Source organism: Nuphar pumila, chromosome 5 (assembly GCF_984573655.1).
Source record: "Nuphar pumila chromosome 5, dmNupPumi1.hap1.1, whole genome shotgun sequence".
Lineage (NCBI taxonomy): Eukaryota > Viridiplantae > Streptophyta > Magnoliopsida > Nymphaeales > Nymphaeaceae > Nuphar > Nuphar pumila.
This window is the reverse complement of record NC_143253.1, coordinates 47,303,718-47,316,698: the sequence shown is the minus strand read 5'-3', so window position 1 is coordinate 47,316,698 and position 12,981 is coordinate 47,303,718. Positions and strand designations below refer to the sequence as shown.

General features: G+C 39.3%; 1 protein-coding gene across 1 annotated transcript; it reads left to right on the top strand.

Annotated features, from left to right (window-relative positions):
* Window positions 1–4,518: 4,518 nt before the first annotated feature.
* Window positions 4,519–8,524, top strand: LOC149837518 (peroxidase 31-like). The gene is made up of 2 exons (XM_090006087.1): window positions 4,519–4,929; window positions 7,589–8,524. Exons 1-2 carry the CDS (start codon window positions 4,519–4,521, stop codon window positions 8,165–8,167), a joined length of 990 nt encoding a protein of 329 aa, XP_089862213.1. The 3' UTR covers window positions 8,168–8,524.
* The last annotated feature ends 4,457 nt before the right edge of the window (window positions 8,525–12,981 follow it).

Genomic DNA, 12,981 nt, shown 5'->3' with positions numbered 1-12,981 from the left:
AAGGAATCTACTAACAAAGATATATGTGATTTTTGTAAGTCTTCAAGATGAAAAGAAGTTGAAGGTCAATCAAATAGTATGTCATCTTTTTCTTCTAAGAAACTCAAAAAAAAATTAGTGAAAATTTTGCATCACTTTCCCTTGATACCAAGATTGAAGTTGTTTATGTCATCCAAGACTGTTACTTAAATAAGATGGCAGCATGAAGGTCGCACCAAAGATAGTGTTCTAAGGTATCCTGCAGATTCAACAACTTTGAAAAATTTTGATACATTGCATCCATCTTTTGTAGTAGATAGTCTCAATGTGAGAGTCAGGTTACCCAGTAATGGTTTTAATCATTTTCGAACTTTAGGTACATCATATAGCATATGGCCAGTTAATGTCACAGAAGTAAGAAATTCGCATATTTTGAAAGAAATTTGCATATATATGTATGAATTTGTATAGGAAATTTGTATGTATACATGCGACCTATTTTTTCACAAAATGAAGTCGCTCATACATTGCATTCATTTCATTCTTTCACAAAATAAAGTTATTCATACATTGCATTCATTTTATTCTTTCACAAAATGAGGTCATATATTGTATTCATTTCATTCTTTCACAAACTGAAGTCACTCATACATTGTATTTATTTTATTATTTTACAAAATAAAGTTGCCCATATATTGTATTCATTCCATTCTTTTATAAAATAAAGTCGCCCATACATTGTATATATTCTATTCTTTCACAAAATAAAGTTGTTCATACATTTTGCATTCATTCCATTCGTTCATAAAATGAAGTCACTCATACATTTTGCATTCATTTCATTCTTTCACAAAATGAAGTCGCACATGCATTGCATTCATTCCATTCTTTCATAAAATGAAGTCGCTCATACATTTTGCATTCATTTTGTTCTTTCATAAAATGATTTTTCCTATCCCACTCATACCATGATATTGAACGCTGACTATGAGATACATTGACTCTACATTATTATCATCCAACACATTTTTAAAGAAAACTCATATATATAAGAGTGAATTTCTCATTCTTTTATAAAATGAAGTCGCTCATACATTGTATTTATTCCATTATTTTATAAGAATGTTGTTTCTTACTGCCTTTCAGATGGGAAGAAAATAAAGTATGTAAAGAGACACCTCTATCTCTTCGACCTAAAGAATGTTGTATTTTACTACATCTTTGATAGGGAGAAAATACAGAATACCATCGTTGATTCTACACTCTATGTTGTTCTCCTTCTATCCCACCCATACCATGTGATTAAACAAATGTTGACTGTGAGATATGATGATTGTATATCATCATCGTCTAACATATCTTTTCGACTATCATAGTTTGTTAGAGTGGAGGCCCTCTGCATCATCATCCTTCATGTTCTCTATGATGATAAAGAATTTTCAAATGATCAACAACAACACTCACAAACAACTCATAGACTTTTGGTCTCCTATCCCACCCATAACATAAGATCTCATTGTCGATGCTTTTATCGAAAAAACTTGTTGATAAAGTATTATCAATCTTCTCATTGTCGATGCTTTTATAAAAAAAACTCATTATCAATAAAGTCTCACCCATGCTTTTACTGGAAAAAATCACCATCGATGAAGTATCACCCATGCTTTCGGGGTTTACCATCGCCAGTGAACCGTTGTCGATGAACCATCGATGATGAGGAATTTTTGTAATGCTTAAATGTCGTCAGACTGTCACTGAAATGTCATTGAAACATTGCCAAAAGGATTGGAGACCAGGTTGGAGAACAAAAGAACCCTAGGGTTGCGAAAATTGGGCATCCAGATGCAAATAAGAGGTTGAGAAATGAAGCATCATTTATATAGAATGAAATTTTGCAAGAAAAAAATAATTGCAATACTGGTGGGATACTCATCACAATTTAGCAATATCAGACTTTTGCAAGTTTTTCGTAATTTCGCAATATCAGACTTTCGCAATATCAAACTTGTGATACTCATCATAAGTTTTGTAAGTGTTTTAGAATTCCACAATCTTTTTTAGAATATCACAACCTTGGATGTGATTTTATTGACGAGTTTTGTGGGTTCATCAACTTTTAGCATCATGACCAACAAAAGTTAAAAATTTGCAACTGCGAGGAGTAAAAGCATCTAGAAAAAAGTGAGAACCTGTGGAATTGCCCATTTGGTGAATTTGGTAAATTGTGAGACATTTTTTAAAACATGTCATTTTTGTCCTATAGTACGGTAATTTTTTATTCTTTTTGTTATTATCCTTGCTTATTGGCTTGGGTTCTATATGCAAACAAGAGTCCAATCAACGACCTTCCACATATATTTAATTTTAAAAAAAAAAGCTAAGCTTCGTAAATTTCCTTGATATATGTGAGGCCACTTTGTTGAGTTCTAATCGGTATGAGCTTTTCCTTCTAAACCTAGCTATTGTAGATATACCCGAGCTATGGCTCTTGGTACACACTAGTGAGCACCATGGCTTCCTGGTACTACCACCAATATACCCAAGTTGAGGCTCTTGGTATGGATGTGGGATCCAAAGATCCATGAATAAGACTAGGAGTGCTTTTAAAAAAACTACACAATAAAAATGGAAGGCCCTTGATAGAAATCTTAAGAAGAGAGATTAAATCAATAAGAAACAACCACGAGCCAAGCAATGTCCAACACAAAATGAATTTCTAACTTGTTGGCCGTCCAAATTTTTCTAGGATTCTAAGTGAGATGAAAATCTCCAAGTGTCTAAACTAAATTTGATTTTTCTAAGAAAATCTACCATGTAAACACAAAATCTTATATAGGGAAAGGTAAAAAAGCATTAAAAAATGATTTTGTTTTAACTAAGGCTTTTAAAGAAAAAAGGAAGATTTTACACAAAAAGTTTTCCAACAAACAATCTTCCCAATAAGGGGTAGAATTGTGGCGCCATATTGGATCTTAGGTAACTGATCCGTTTTAGAGGTTCTTGCCTAGACCAGGGATCAGTTCCAAAGTTCAGAGTGGATCCCACACGCCACATACCAATAAACACCACAAGATATCAACATGGCAAATAAAGAAAACAAGAAAAGCAATCCAATGACCCCAAGATATCTAGCTAGATGCCGGTAATGCAAGCGGACGAATCCAGTACGGGGAAATGATAAGTTTTCGTCGAATTTCTGCAGTTCAAAGATTAGAACTAGAACTTTGGCACACGTTTTTGTTGCAGAAAATGATCATGGAATCACTAAAAATAACATAAAAAGCAAATGATCCGAACCTTCTAACATGACTAGAACTGCTGGAATTTGACACACGTGTGCTGAGATATAGCCCCAAATCATTGTCAGAGACAATTAGGCAGGCACCTGGGTACCTACCTTGGTAGAAAAAGTGGGATTTTAAAGCCTTGGCACTGAAAATCTCATGTAACATCTAAAATGGAAAATAAACAAGACAAATAGCTTTCTAACAACACCTAAATCATGAAGAATGGAGATGCAAGTGATTAGATATCACAATGGAAAGTCATACAGTCGAAAAACCACTGAAACAGATCAAGGATAGAATCCGAACTTTGAGTGCCAAAACGAGATCCTTAGAGAACGATCCAGCTTTGGCACTAGAAAGAACGGTGGTAGAGCCATGTCAAATTTCTAGAAAGATATAAAATGGTGATTTTTAATAGACGGATACTGAGATATCGACCAGAGAATAGCGACCGTGAAGACAAAACTACTGCAGACTACAACTATTTTATGGATTGTTTATGCATCTTTGGCGTTTGAGGAGACGAGTAGATGTTTAAATGATGGTGCTTGAGTTTAGGTCATGTACTAATGTGCTGAAGCTTGAAAGTAGCAGAGGCTAGTCATATGCCAATGAAAATTATTACAAGCCTGGTTCATGAGTTATGGACTTGAATTACACCTTGTCTAGGGCTCATCGTGGACCTAAGGACATTGAACCGTGAATCTTGGCAGTCTTAATATGAAACGGAGCTGGCCTAGGGCCAGGGCCGGCCAACCAACAATCAGTTTCCGTTATTACGGTTGATCATCTTAGCTAATCAATTAACTAAGCATTGTAAATGGCAAAAAAAAACAGTGAACCAAATTGAGCAATGGTATATTACAGGGTTTGAGACAAAGGAGAGGCTAAGCGTGGTTGTAGCATGCAGAGCACCCATATGCCCCCAAAAGGGGATGGCTCTCTCTCTCTCTCTCTCTCTCTCTCTCTCTCTCTCTAAACAACAGTTTTCTCCACTTTTTTTTCTGTCTAGAATCCCTCTCTACCTCACAAGTCTCAAGACATCACTTTCTCTTTCTACCCTTCTCGCAACAGCCCTGTTTCTATCTGTCTAACCCCAACAATCTCTCTCAATCCAGAGAGTGAAGCAGGGCCAGTTCCACCACCCCCAAAAACACCAAAATACCACCACAACAAAAAAAGAAAAATATATCAACCGAGTAAGAGAAGAGAGAGAAAAGCTCCTGAAGGAGAGAGAAGCAAGAGAAACACAATGGCTCTGCCCCTCCCCCCTGTCCTCCTCCTCCTCCTCCTCCTCCTCTCCTTCTCCTGCCCCTCTGCAAATGGAAAGCTCAATAGCAACTTCTACGCGAAGAGCTGCCCTCGGGTGGAGGAGATAGTCCGGGACGTGATGATGCAGAAGCAGATCACAAGCCCCACCACCGCCGGCGCCATCCTCCGCCTCTTCTTCCACGATTGCTTCGTCGAGGGGTGCGATGCCTCCGTCCTCATCACCTCCACCTCCTTCAACACCGCTGAGCGAGATGCCGACATCAACCTCTCCATCCCCGGCGATGGCTTCGACGCCATCGTCCGGGCCAAGACCGAGCTCGAGTTCACCTGCCCCGGCGTCGTCTCCTGCGCCGATATCCTCACCATCGCCACCCGCGACCTCATCACCATGGTAATCCGATGCAATCCATATCTGTAGCAGCATGAGATCATGATTCGAACTATAATTTTAGCATGTCCATTTTTGGAAGATTTAGATGCATTTGGATGGATACGTTTAGTACCAGCATTTTACTTTGCGGAAATGAAGAATTTATTAGAGTCTAGATGCATTTGATTCATTTGTTCGGCACCCACATTTCCCTTTGTGGAAAATGGAGGTTCTTCATGTTGGTAGGAGTTCATGCATTTGAATGGATGTTTTCAATACCTGCACATTGTTAGTTTGTGGAAATGGAGAATTTTTAAAAGTTAGATGCACTTGAATGGTTTTGTTTGGTACCTGCATTTTACTTTGTGGTAATTGAGAGATTGTAGGAGCTATATGCATTTGAATTTATTTGTTTCAGTACCCGCATTTTACTTTGTGGAGATTTAGATTCTGCATGTTGGTAGTTCTCACATTGTTTATGTGCAGTCTGCAGTTTTTGCAAAATTCCTGTTCCAAGAAGCAAATTGTCTGAGGGACCCCACATGGTGTTGTGTTTTGTTTTGTCAATCTTTCATGTCGTTAAAATGAAAATTTTTCCTTCTGGTTGTGAGTTTGCACAGTTGCCCTCGTACTTTACGTGGGCAGACTTTAGTTTTTTCACATTCCCGTTCCAAAAGGCATATATTATGTGAAGAAGTCGCATATTGTGATTCTGTTATGTGGATATTTTAGAATGTAGGCAGGAAATATTACTTTCAGGTGTGAGTTGCAATTCCTGAATGTAAGGGATTGAAATTGGTATATGTGTGAAATAGTTTTTGCGTTTGGATTGCAAAGAGAGATCATTGTTGGTTAGAATATTGAAAACCTCCTTTTGCTCTGTTATTTCTGTCTAACTATGGTAATCTTGTTTATGTAAGCTCACACTTTGCAGCAACGTCTAGAAAATTTATGCCATTGGATTGCATGGACAAGAATAGGATGCATCCTATCGTTGCTTTTCTGTTTTAACTGAACCTTTCAAATTGTAAAAGATAAAAACCTATTGGGCAGAGCTACGTTGTGGATAGGGTGGCCACTTGCCCAACCTGCCCCAGACCCCCCCCCCCCCCCCGGGTAATGGTGCTGTCTCCCTAGCACCAGAAAAAGTTTATTATACTTGTGCAATCTCCCTAGCACCAGTATAACCGACATTTTCACTGGCGCTGCCTAAGATAGTGCCAATGAAAAATGCTCTTTTACTGGCACGCCGGGGGAGGGGGGGATGTGCTAGTAAAAGATGTTTTTCTTGTAGTGCACCCTGACCCGGAACGTAGGTGGGCAATGCCCACCCTGACCTGGACTGCAGGTGGGCAGTGCCTCGGGTCAGGATGGGCACCACTCGTGCCCGACCCAACCCCAGCACCCCCCACAACTCTCTCTCTCTCTCTCTCTCTCTCTCTCTCTCTCTCTCTCTCTCTCTCTCTCTCTCTCTCTCTCTCTCTCTCTCCTTCTCCCTGCCGTACAACTTCAAGTGTTCCCTCTCCTTCTTTTCTACCCCAGCAACTTCCCTTGTGAGTGGCCCCCGAAGCTTCTCTGGTACATCTCCCCTTCATGATCACTCCTTTCTCCTTATTCTTTACATTTCCTGCAGTCTCCGCAGAGGATCACCAACATAGCTCTGTTTTTTTCTTTTTCTTTTTTTTCTTGGATTGCAATTTGAGGCCAGCTATCTTTGATCGACGAGATAGGGCTTTTTTCCCCTGGTAGGTTGGCTCAGTTGCTTTCTCTCTCCAATGAATTTAAGGTTTTGTTTTCAAATTATTTCTTGAATCACGAGATAGGGTTTCTATTTTAGGTTTTTTTTTCAATTAACATATTGCATGATCTTTGATAGGGTTTAGATTTTTTATTTTTTTTAGTAGTAGGGTTTAGGGTTTTTTGTATTTTTCCTCAAATTAGCATTAGGCATGACATGAATATTTAATTACTGTTTTTTTTTCAATCAACATTAAGCATATTCCATGAATGCATGCTTGATTTTTGTTAGACTTTTAGGGGTTTTTTTTCAATTAGCATATCTATGAATGATGTTAGGATTTGGGGTCTTTTTATTTTTTTAATTGCATAAATATTTAGTTATGTTTTAGGGTTTTTGTGTTTTTTTTTTAATTACCATTAGGCCTGGCATGAATATTTAATTGGGAATTTCTCTACATTTTTTTTCAATCAACATTAAACATGACTCAATGAAAGCATGCTTGATTTTGTTATGATTTAGGGTCTTTTTTATTTTTTAATGCCATAAAATATTTAGTTATGGTTTTAGGGTTTTGTATTTTTTTATTTAGCATTAGGCATGACATAAATATTTAATTAGGTATTTTTGTGTGTGTTTTAATCTACATTAAGCATGATTCCATAAATGCATCATCAATATTGATTAGAATTTTAGTTTTTTTTTTCAATTAGCATATCTATGAATAATGTATGTTAGGGTTTAACTTTTTAATTTGTTTTTTTTACTGTGCATTTGTGCCCACCCTAGTTTAGATTTGTTGCTCCACCCCTGCTGTTGGTATAGGTTTGCACAATGAGATCAATTGATCTCTGCGTTCTTCAGATTGACAAAGTTCTTTGTTTACTGAAAAGAATGTGATGAACCAACATTTTGCATTTTGTTTTGGCATCCGTGTGGCAGGTTGGGGGGCCTTACTACAATGTAAGACTGGGCAGGAGGGATGGCCTTGTTTCACAAGCTTCTCGGGTATCCGGCAATCTGCCTCTGCCAACAATGACTGTGGCACAGCTAGCCTCTCTCTTTGCATCAAAAGGATTTTCCATCAAAGAAATGGTAGCACTTGTTGGTGCCCACACCATTGGTTTCTCTCATTGCAAAGAATTTGCCAATAGGCTCTACAGCTTTAGCAAGACCTCATCTGTTGATCCTTCCTTGCACCCGCTTTACGCGCAAGGTTTACAGAAGGCCTGTGCAAATTACACCGAGGACCCTACAATGTCCGCATTTAATGATATCATGACTCCAGGCAAATTCGACAACATGTACTACCAAAACCTTCGTAAGGGCCTTGGCTTGCTATCTTCTGATCAGGCCTTCTACGCAGACCGTCCAACCAGAGCATACGTTGAATTGTTTGCGAGAAACCAAACTGCATTTTTTGATGCCTTTGTCGAAGCCATTGATAAATTGAGCACTGTTGGAGTGAAGTTAGGGAAGAAAGGAGAAATTCGGAGAAGATGCACTGAATTCAATTCATAAACACACAGCCATGGCTGAAGCAAGAGATGTGGATGATGTCAAAGTGAAGAACTAGATAGTAGATTTGTCAATGAATGGATTGGTTTCTTTCCATCTCTTTTATCTGATTCAATTATGATTAAGTAGTGGTTGAGGTCGTCATTGAAACATATGGCCTCTGTCACTGTTATCTTTCATTCTTTTGTAACAGGGTTATTTTGTGTTTTGTCAAAACTGTGCATTTGGTTGATGCACTACATATTTAAGTGCTGATGAGTGTTGTATTTGACTGAATGTCATTATCTGGTCGTGTATTTATGAACTTTATGATGTGTCATGTCGATCAACTGAATGATGTAAACATGCTGCTTTTATTTTTCCGTTAATCCAAACATCTCCTTTCACAATTTTCTGTTTCAATTTTATTACATGAGATTGATGGTAGCTTGTGTTGCTGCAGGATTGAAATGCCAATGCAATATTAAAACAACCCCCCCCCCCCCCCCCCCCCTCTCTCTCTCTCTCTCTGAGACACGCTAGCCGGGTTTCTTTGTCTAGGGGGACACGAAATGAAAATGTTGGCACGTGGAGTGACATGCTATGACTTGTAGGGGTGTCAACGGGTCGGGTTTGGTTTGAACCCAAGTGGTACCAGACATGGACCCAGTTTTGCGTATGGTATCGGATCCAGACCTGTGTCTAATTGGGTCCATTATAAGAAAAACTTACCCAGACCTGATAAGAACTACATGAACCATACCCTGTAAAACCATATTTTTTATTATTTTTACATTAAAAAATTATGGGTCTTAACTGAAACTCGGGTCAGGTCCAGGTCTTGTATAAAATTTCACAAACTATACCTGGTTTCACAAACTGTACCTGGTTTCACGTATCAATCGGACCTTCAGGTCTGAGCCCAAGTCTTAATTGGGTCTTATTATTTATCACCATACGTGGATCCTATAGGGTTTGGTTCGGGTCGGGTCTGGGTAAACCCGACAGTATGACACCCCTAATGACATGTAACACCCTTCACTACACTAATCATTTATTATTTTATTTATCTACAAATATATATTTTATATATGAAAATTATTAAAAAAGTACTGTATAAGATAGTTTAAATAAAGCATGTCACGTCCTAACTTTCTTAAAATCACATATTCATCATGTGTCGAATCCTCGCATCTTTGAGGCGTGATCAGTTACGCATTCTGAACCAACGATTGAAGGGGGCACGGATCGCCCTCCCAGTAGCCGGAAGCTGTATATACAGTTTTCAACATATTTGAATAGGGATGGCAATGGACCCGGGCAGGGGCGGTGGACGGGGTCTCCACCCCCGTCCCGTCTCAAGATTAGAACCTCCATCCTCGCACGGGGATGGATTTTAACCTCCACCCCCGTCTTCATCCCCGTTTCATGTCCTCCATCCCCGGTTCAAAAGGGGATGAGGCGGGGTGGGGCCCGTTTCCCCCTAGTCTATTGCCATCCTTTAGAAGGACTGGGGATGGGGCGGGGCGGGGAAAAGTGTAAGTCCATCCTCGAACAAGGATGGATTTTAACCTTCGTCCCCACCTCCATCCCTGTTTCATACCCTTCATCTCGGGTCCAAACAGGGTGGGGCCCCACTTTCCCCCTGTCAACTGCCATCCCTATATTTGAAAGTAGGACTGAGAAACAAGTCAAGTGGCTCGTGGCTCGTGGCTCATGGCTCGTGGCTCGGCTCCGCTCATAAAGACCTCGTTCAAACTTGTAAAAATAGGCAAGTTGAATATCAACAGTGGGTAGTCGAGTCGTATAAGCTCATTATGTAGTAAGGAATATATTTTACATGTATTTTTTTTTTAATCTTATTTTTTCCACAATGCATTTTTCTAGAAACACGCCAACTCAAACTTGTCTCGTTTAACTCGGACTCATTATGAGCTCTAACTCCGCTTGGCTTGCCACAAGAATGAGCCAAGCTTGTTTCAGTTTGTTTACCAGCCCAATTTGAAATATGTACATTTCAGCCGATACCAAAGTTTGTAATCATATTTACATGTAATCTGGTGAACGTGACCCTGATAACTGAGGATTTGGGGCCTTGGACGCTAGACAGGTGGACAAGGTTAGATTCTCATGGGCGTCCACGCCCAGCATTAGCCTTGAGAGCATGAGACCTATCCTCAGAGTTTTACGCTGTCAACACGATGACCGTAGTTATGACAGACTGAGCCAGCACGACCAGGACTTAATTTGTGCCTGGTGCGGTTTCTTCAGGCTATAAAAAAAAAAAGTGAGGAGTTCCAATGAAAGGATAAACCGCGCATCCTATTCTTTGATTATATACTTTGCATTGGGTGTTTGGAGAATACCGATAGGAGGTCTTTCTAACCTTAGTTTGCTTACCAAAAAAAAAAAATCAAGTTCGAATAGTGTTTGTAACCATATTTGTTTTGGTGATATAGCTCTCTGTGTTGTATAAAAAAAGCGGATGGTTAGAGTCCGAGTTAGTTCCACGAGTCCTTTGTGTGTGCATTTGAGTCATTTGTCTGTGTATATTTTGTGTATTTGGTTCGGACGTAGTTCCATGAGTCCTTCCGATGTGTATTTAATATTTATGTGCGTTATTATTATTAATGAAAGGTTTGGGTTATTGGTGTAGTTTTTTTCTTGTCTCAAGAGTCAAGGCCGTCAGATTTTTTTTTTTTTTTTGAAAGGCACAAGGCCGTTAGATTAGTAGGACGCAGACGCTCTCGCTTACAAGAAGCGTGGAGCAGGAACAGTGCGTCCTGCACCACGTTTTTGTCCCATTTTTTTTAATGAATCGGCAAGGCCCAAGCCACCCAACACGGGCCCTCGAGCGGCCAACGTCCGGCCATACAAAGTTTTTTTGGATTTATAACCCGAAAAAAACCGCACCCGACACGAAGGCTTGGTCGCACTGGCTTAGCTTGGTTGTTGTGCCAGAATCATAAAACTCTGAGGCTAAGACCCCTGCTCTCAGGGCCTATGGTATGCATTAGCTTACGCGGAGGGACTATGCCCATGAAAATCAAACCTTGACTGCACGCCCCACTATCACAACCCCCCTTGGGGCCTGACCATAAGAAGTTTGCAAAAGCCACTTGGTAGACTTTGGTGTTTCTCTCTTCCATACTTTGGTACTTTTTGAGAAGTCCTTCCTGATTAGGGGTATCAACGGGTCGGGTTTGTCCATACCAAACCCTATAGGAAACAGGTATGGTGACAAATAAGACCTGATTAAGACCTAGGTTCAGACCCGAAGGTCCGATTAATACATGGACCCAGGTATAGTTTGTGAAATTTTATACCAGATCTGGGCTCGACCCGAGTTCCAATTAAGACCCACAAATTTTCAATGTAAAAATGAAAAAAAAAATAATATTTTACCGAGTATGGTCCGGGTCTGATTCATGTAGTTCTTATTGGGTCGGAGTATGGTTTCCCTTATAGTAGAACCGATTAAACTTGGGTTTGAACCCGATACCATACCCGAAAATCTTGTCCAAGTCTGGTTCTACCCGGGTCCGAACCAAACCCGACCGGTAGACACCCCTAATGCTGACTGTTTTTTTTTTTCCTTTAACTCAGTCTCCCTCTCAAACTGAGCATGGATCTGCTCAAAAAAAAAATAGGATTTTAGGGTTTTTTTGTTCTTTTTCTTTTCAATTATCATTAAGGATGATTTCATTAATGAATGCTTGATTTTGGTTATCAAACCCTTAATTTTTTTACTTTTATTAGGATTTATGTTTTTTATTTTTGTTTTTCAAATTCTATGGATATTTAATTAGACTTTCTAGGTATTTTTGAGGTTTTGTTTTAAATCAACATTAAACATGGTTTTACGAATGCATGCTTAATTTTAATTAAAAATTATTAGGTTTTTTTTATTAACATATCGATGAATGATGTTTGTTAGAATTTGTGATTTTGATTTGGTTTTTGTAAAATGGCATAAATGTTTAGTTATGATTTTAGAGCTTTTCTATGTTTTTTTCAAATACCATTAAATGTGAATCCATGAATAATGAATGCTTGATTTTGGTTAGAATATTAGCAAATTTTTTTATCAATAGAAATTTTACTAGGATTTAGGTTTTTGATTTACGTTGTACAAGAGTTTTAACGGTTGTCTATTTTTTTCTTTTCAATTCATATTTCAATTAACAATTGTCATCATTTTATGCTTGATTTTTAGTAGGATTTTAGGGGGGTTTTGTGCCATTTGTTTTAGTCTTTTGTATGGCTATACTTTTATGGAGATAGCTTGACAATCCAAATATTTTTGCATCATAGACATTTGATTTTATGATGGTAAGCTTTAAAATAACTATTTTTTTTTGAAAAATATATTATTAATATAGTTTATTAGTAATTATTTTTTTCTTGTTTACTATGCGTTGTGTTTGTGCCCACCCTAGTTTAGATTCCTAGCTCCACCCCTAAGTGCGGTACACTAACAGTAAGAGAGGATCGGGTCATAGGTAACTCTAACAGTAATCTGTCAGAGTTATCTCTAATACTGTTCATCTACAAAACGGCCTACCAAACACTTTGAGAGTAAGGATGGCAGTGGACCGGGGGAAAGCGGGGCCCCACCCCGCCTCGCCCCGTTTGGACCGGGGATGAAGGGTATGAAACGGGGATGGAGGCAGGGACGAAGGTTCAAATCCATCCCCGTCCGGGGGTGGAGGCGGGGATGGACGTGCACTTTTCCCCGCCCCACCCCGTCCCCGCCACGATCCCCACCCCAACCCCGCCCCGACCACTTTTCCCCGCAATATCCCCGCCCCACCCCGCCTCATCCCCGTTTGAACCGG

Coding starts and splice junctions, on each gene's coding strand:
- LOC149837518 (XM_090006087.1), top strand. CDS start 4,519: ATGGCTCTGCCCCTCCCCCCTGTCCTCCTCCTCCTCCTCCTCCTCCTC. Junction 4,930..7,588: donor CCCGCGACCTCATCACCATG/GTAATCCGATGC, acceptor TCCGTGTGGCAG/GTTGGGGGGCCTTACTACAA.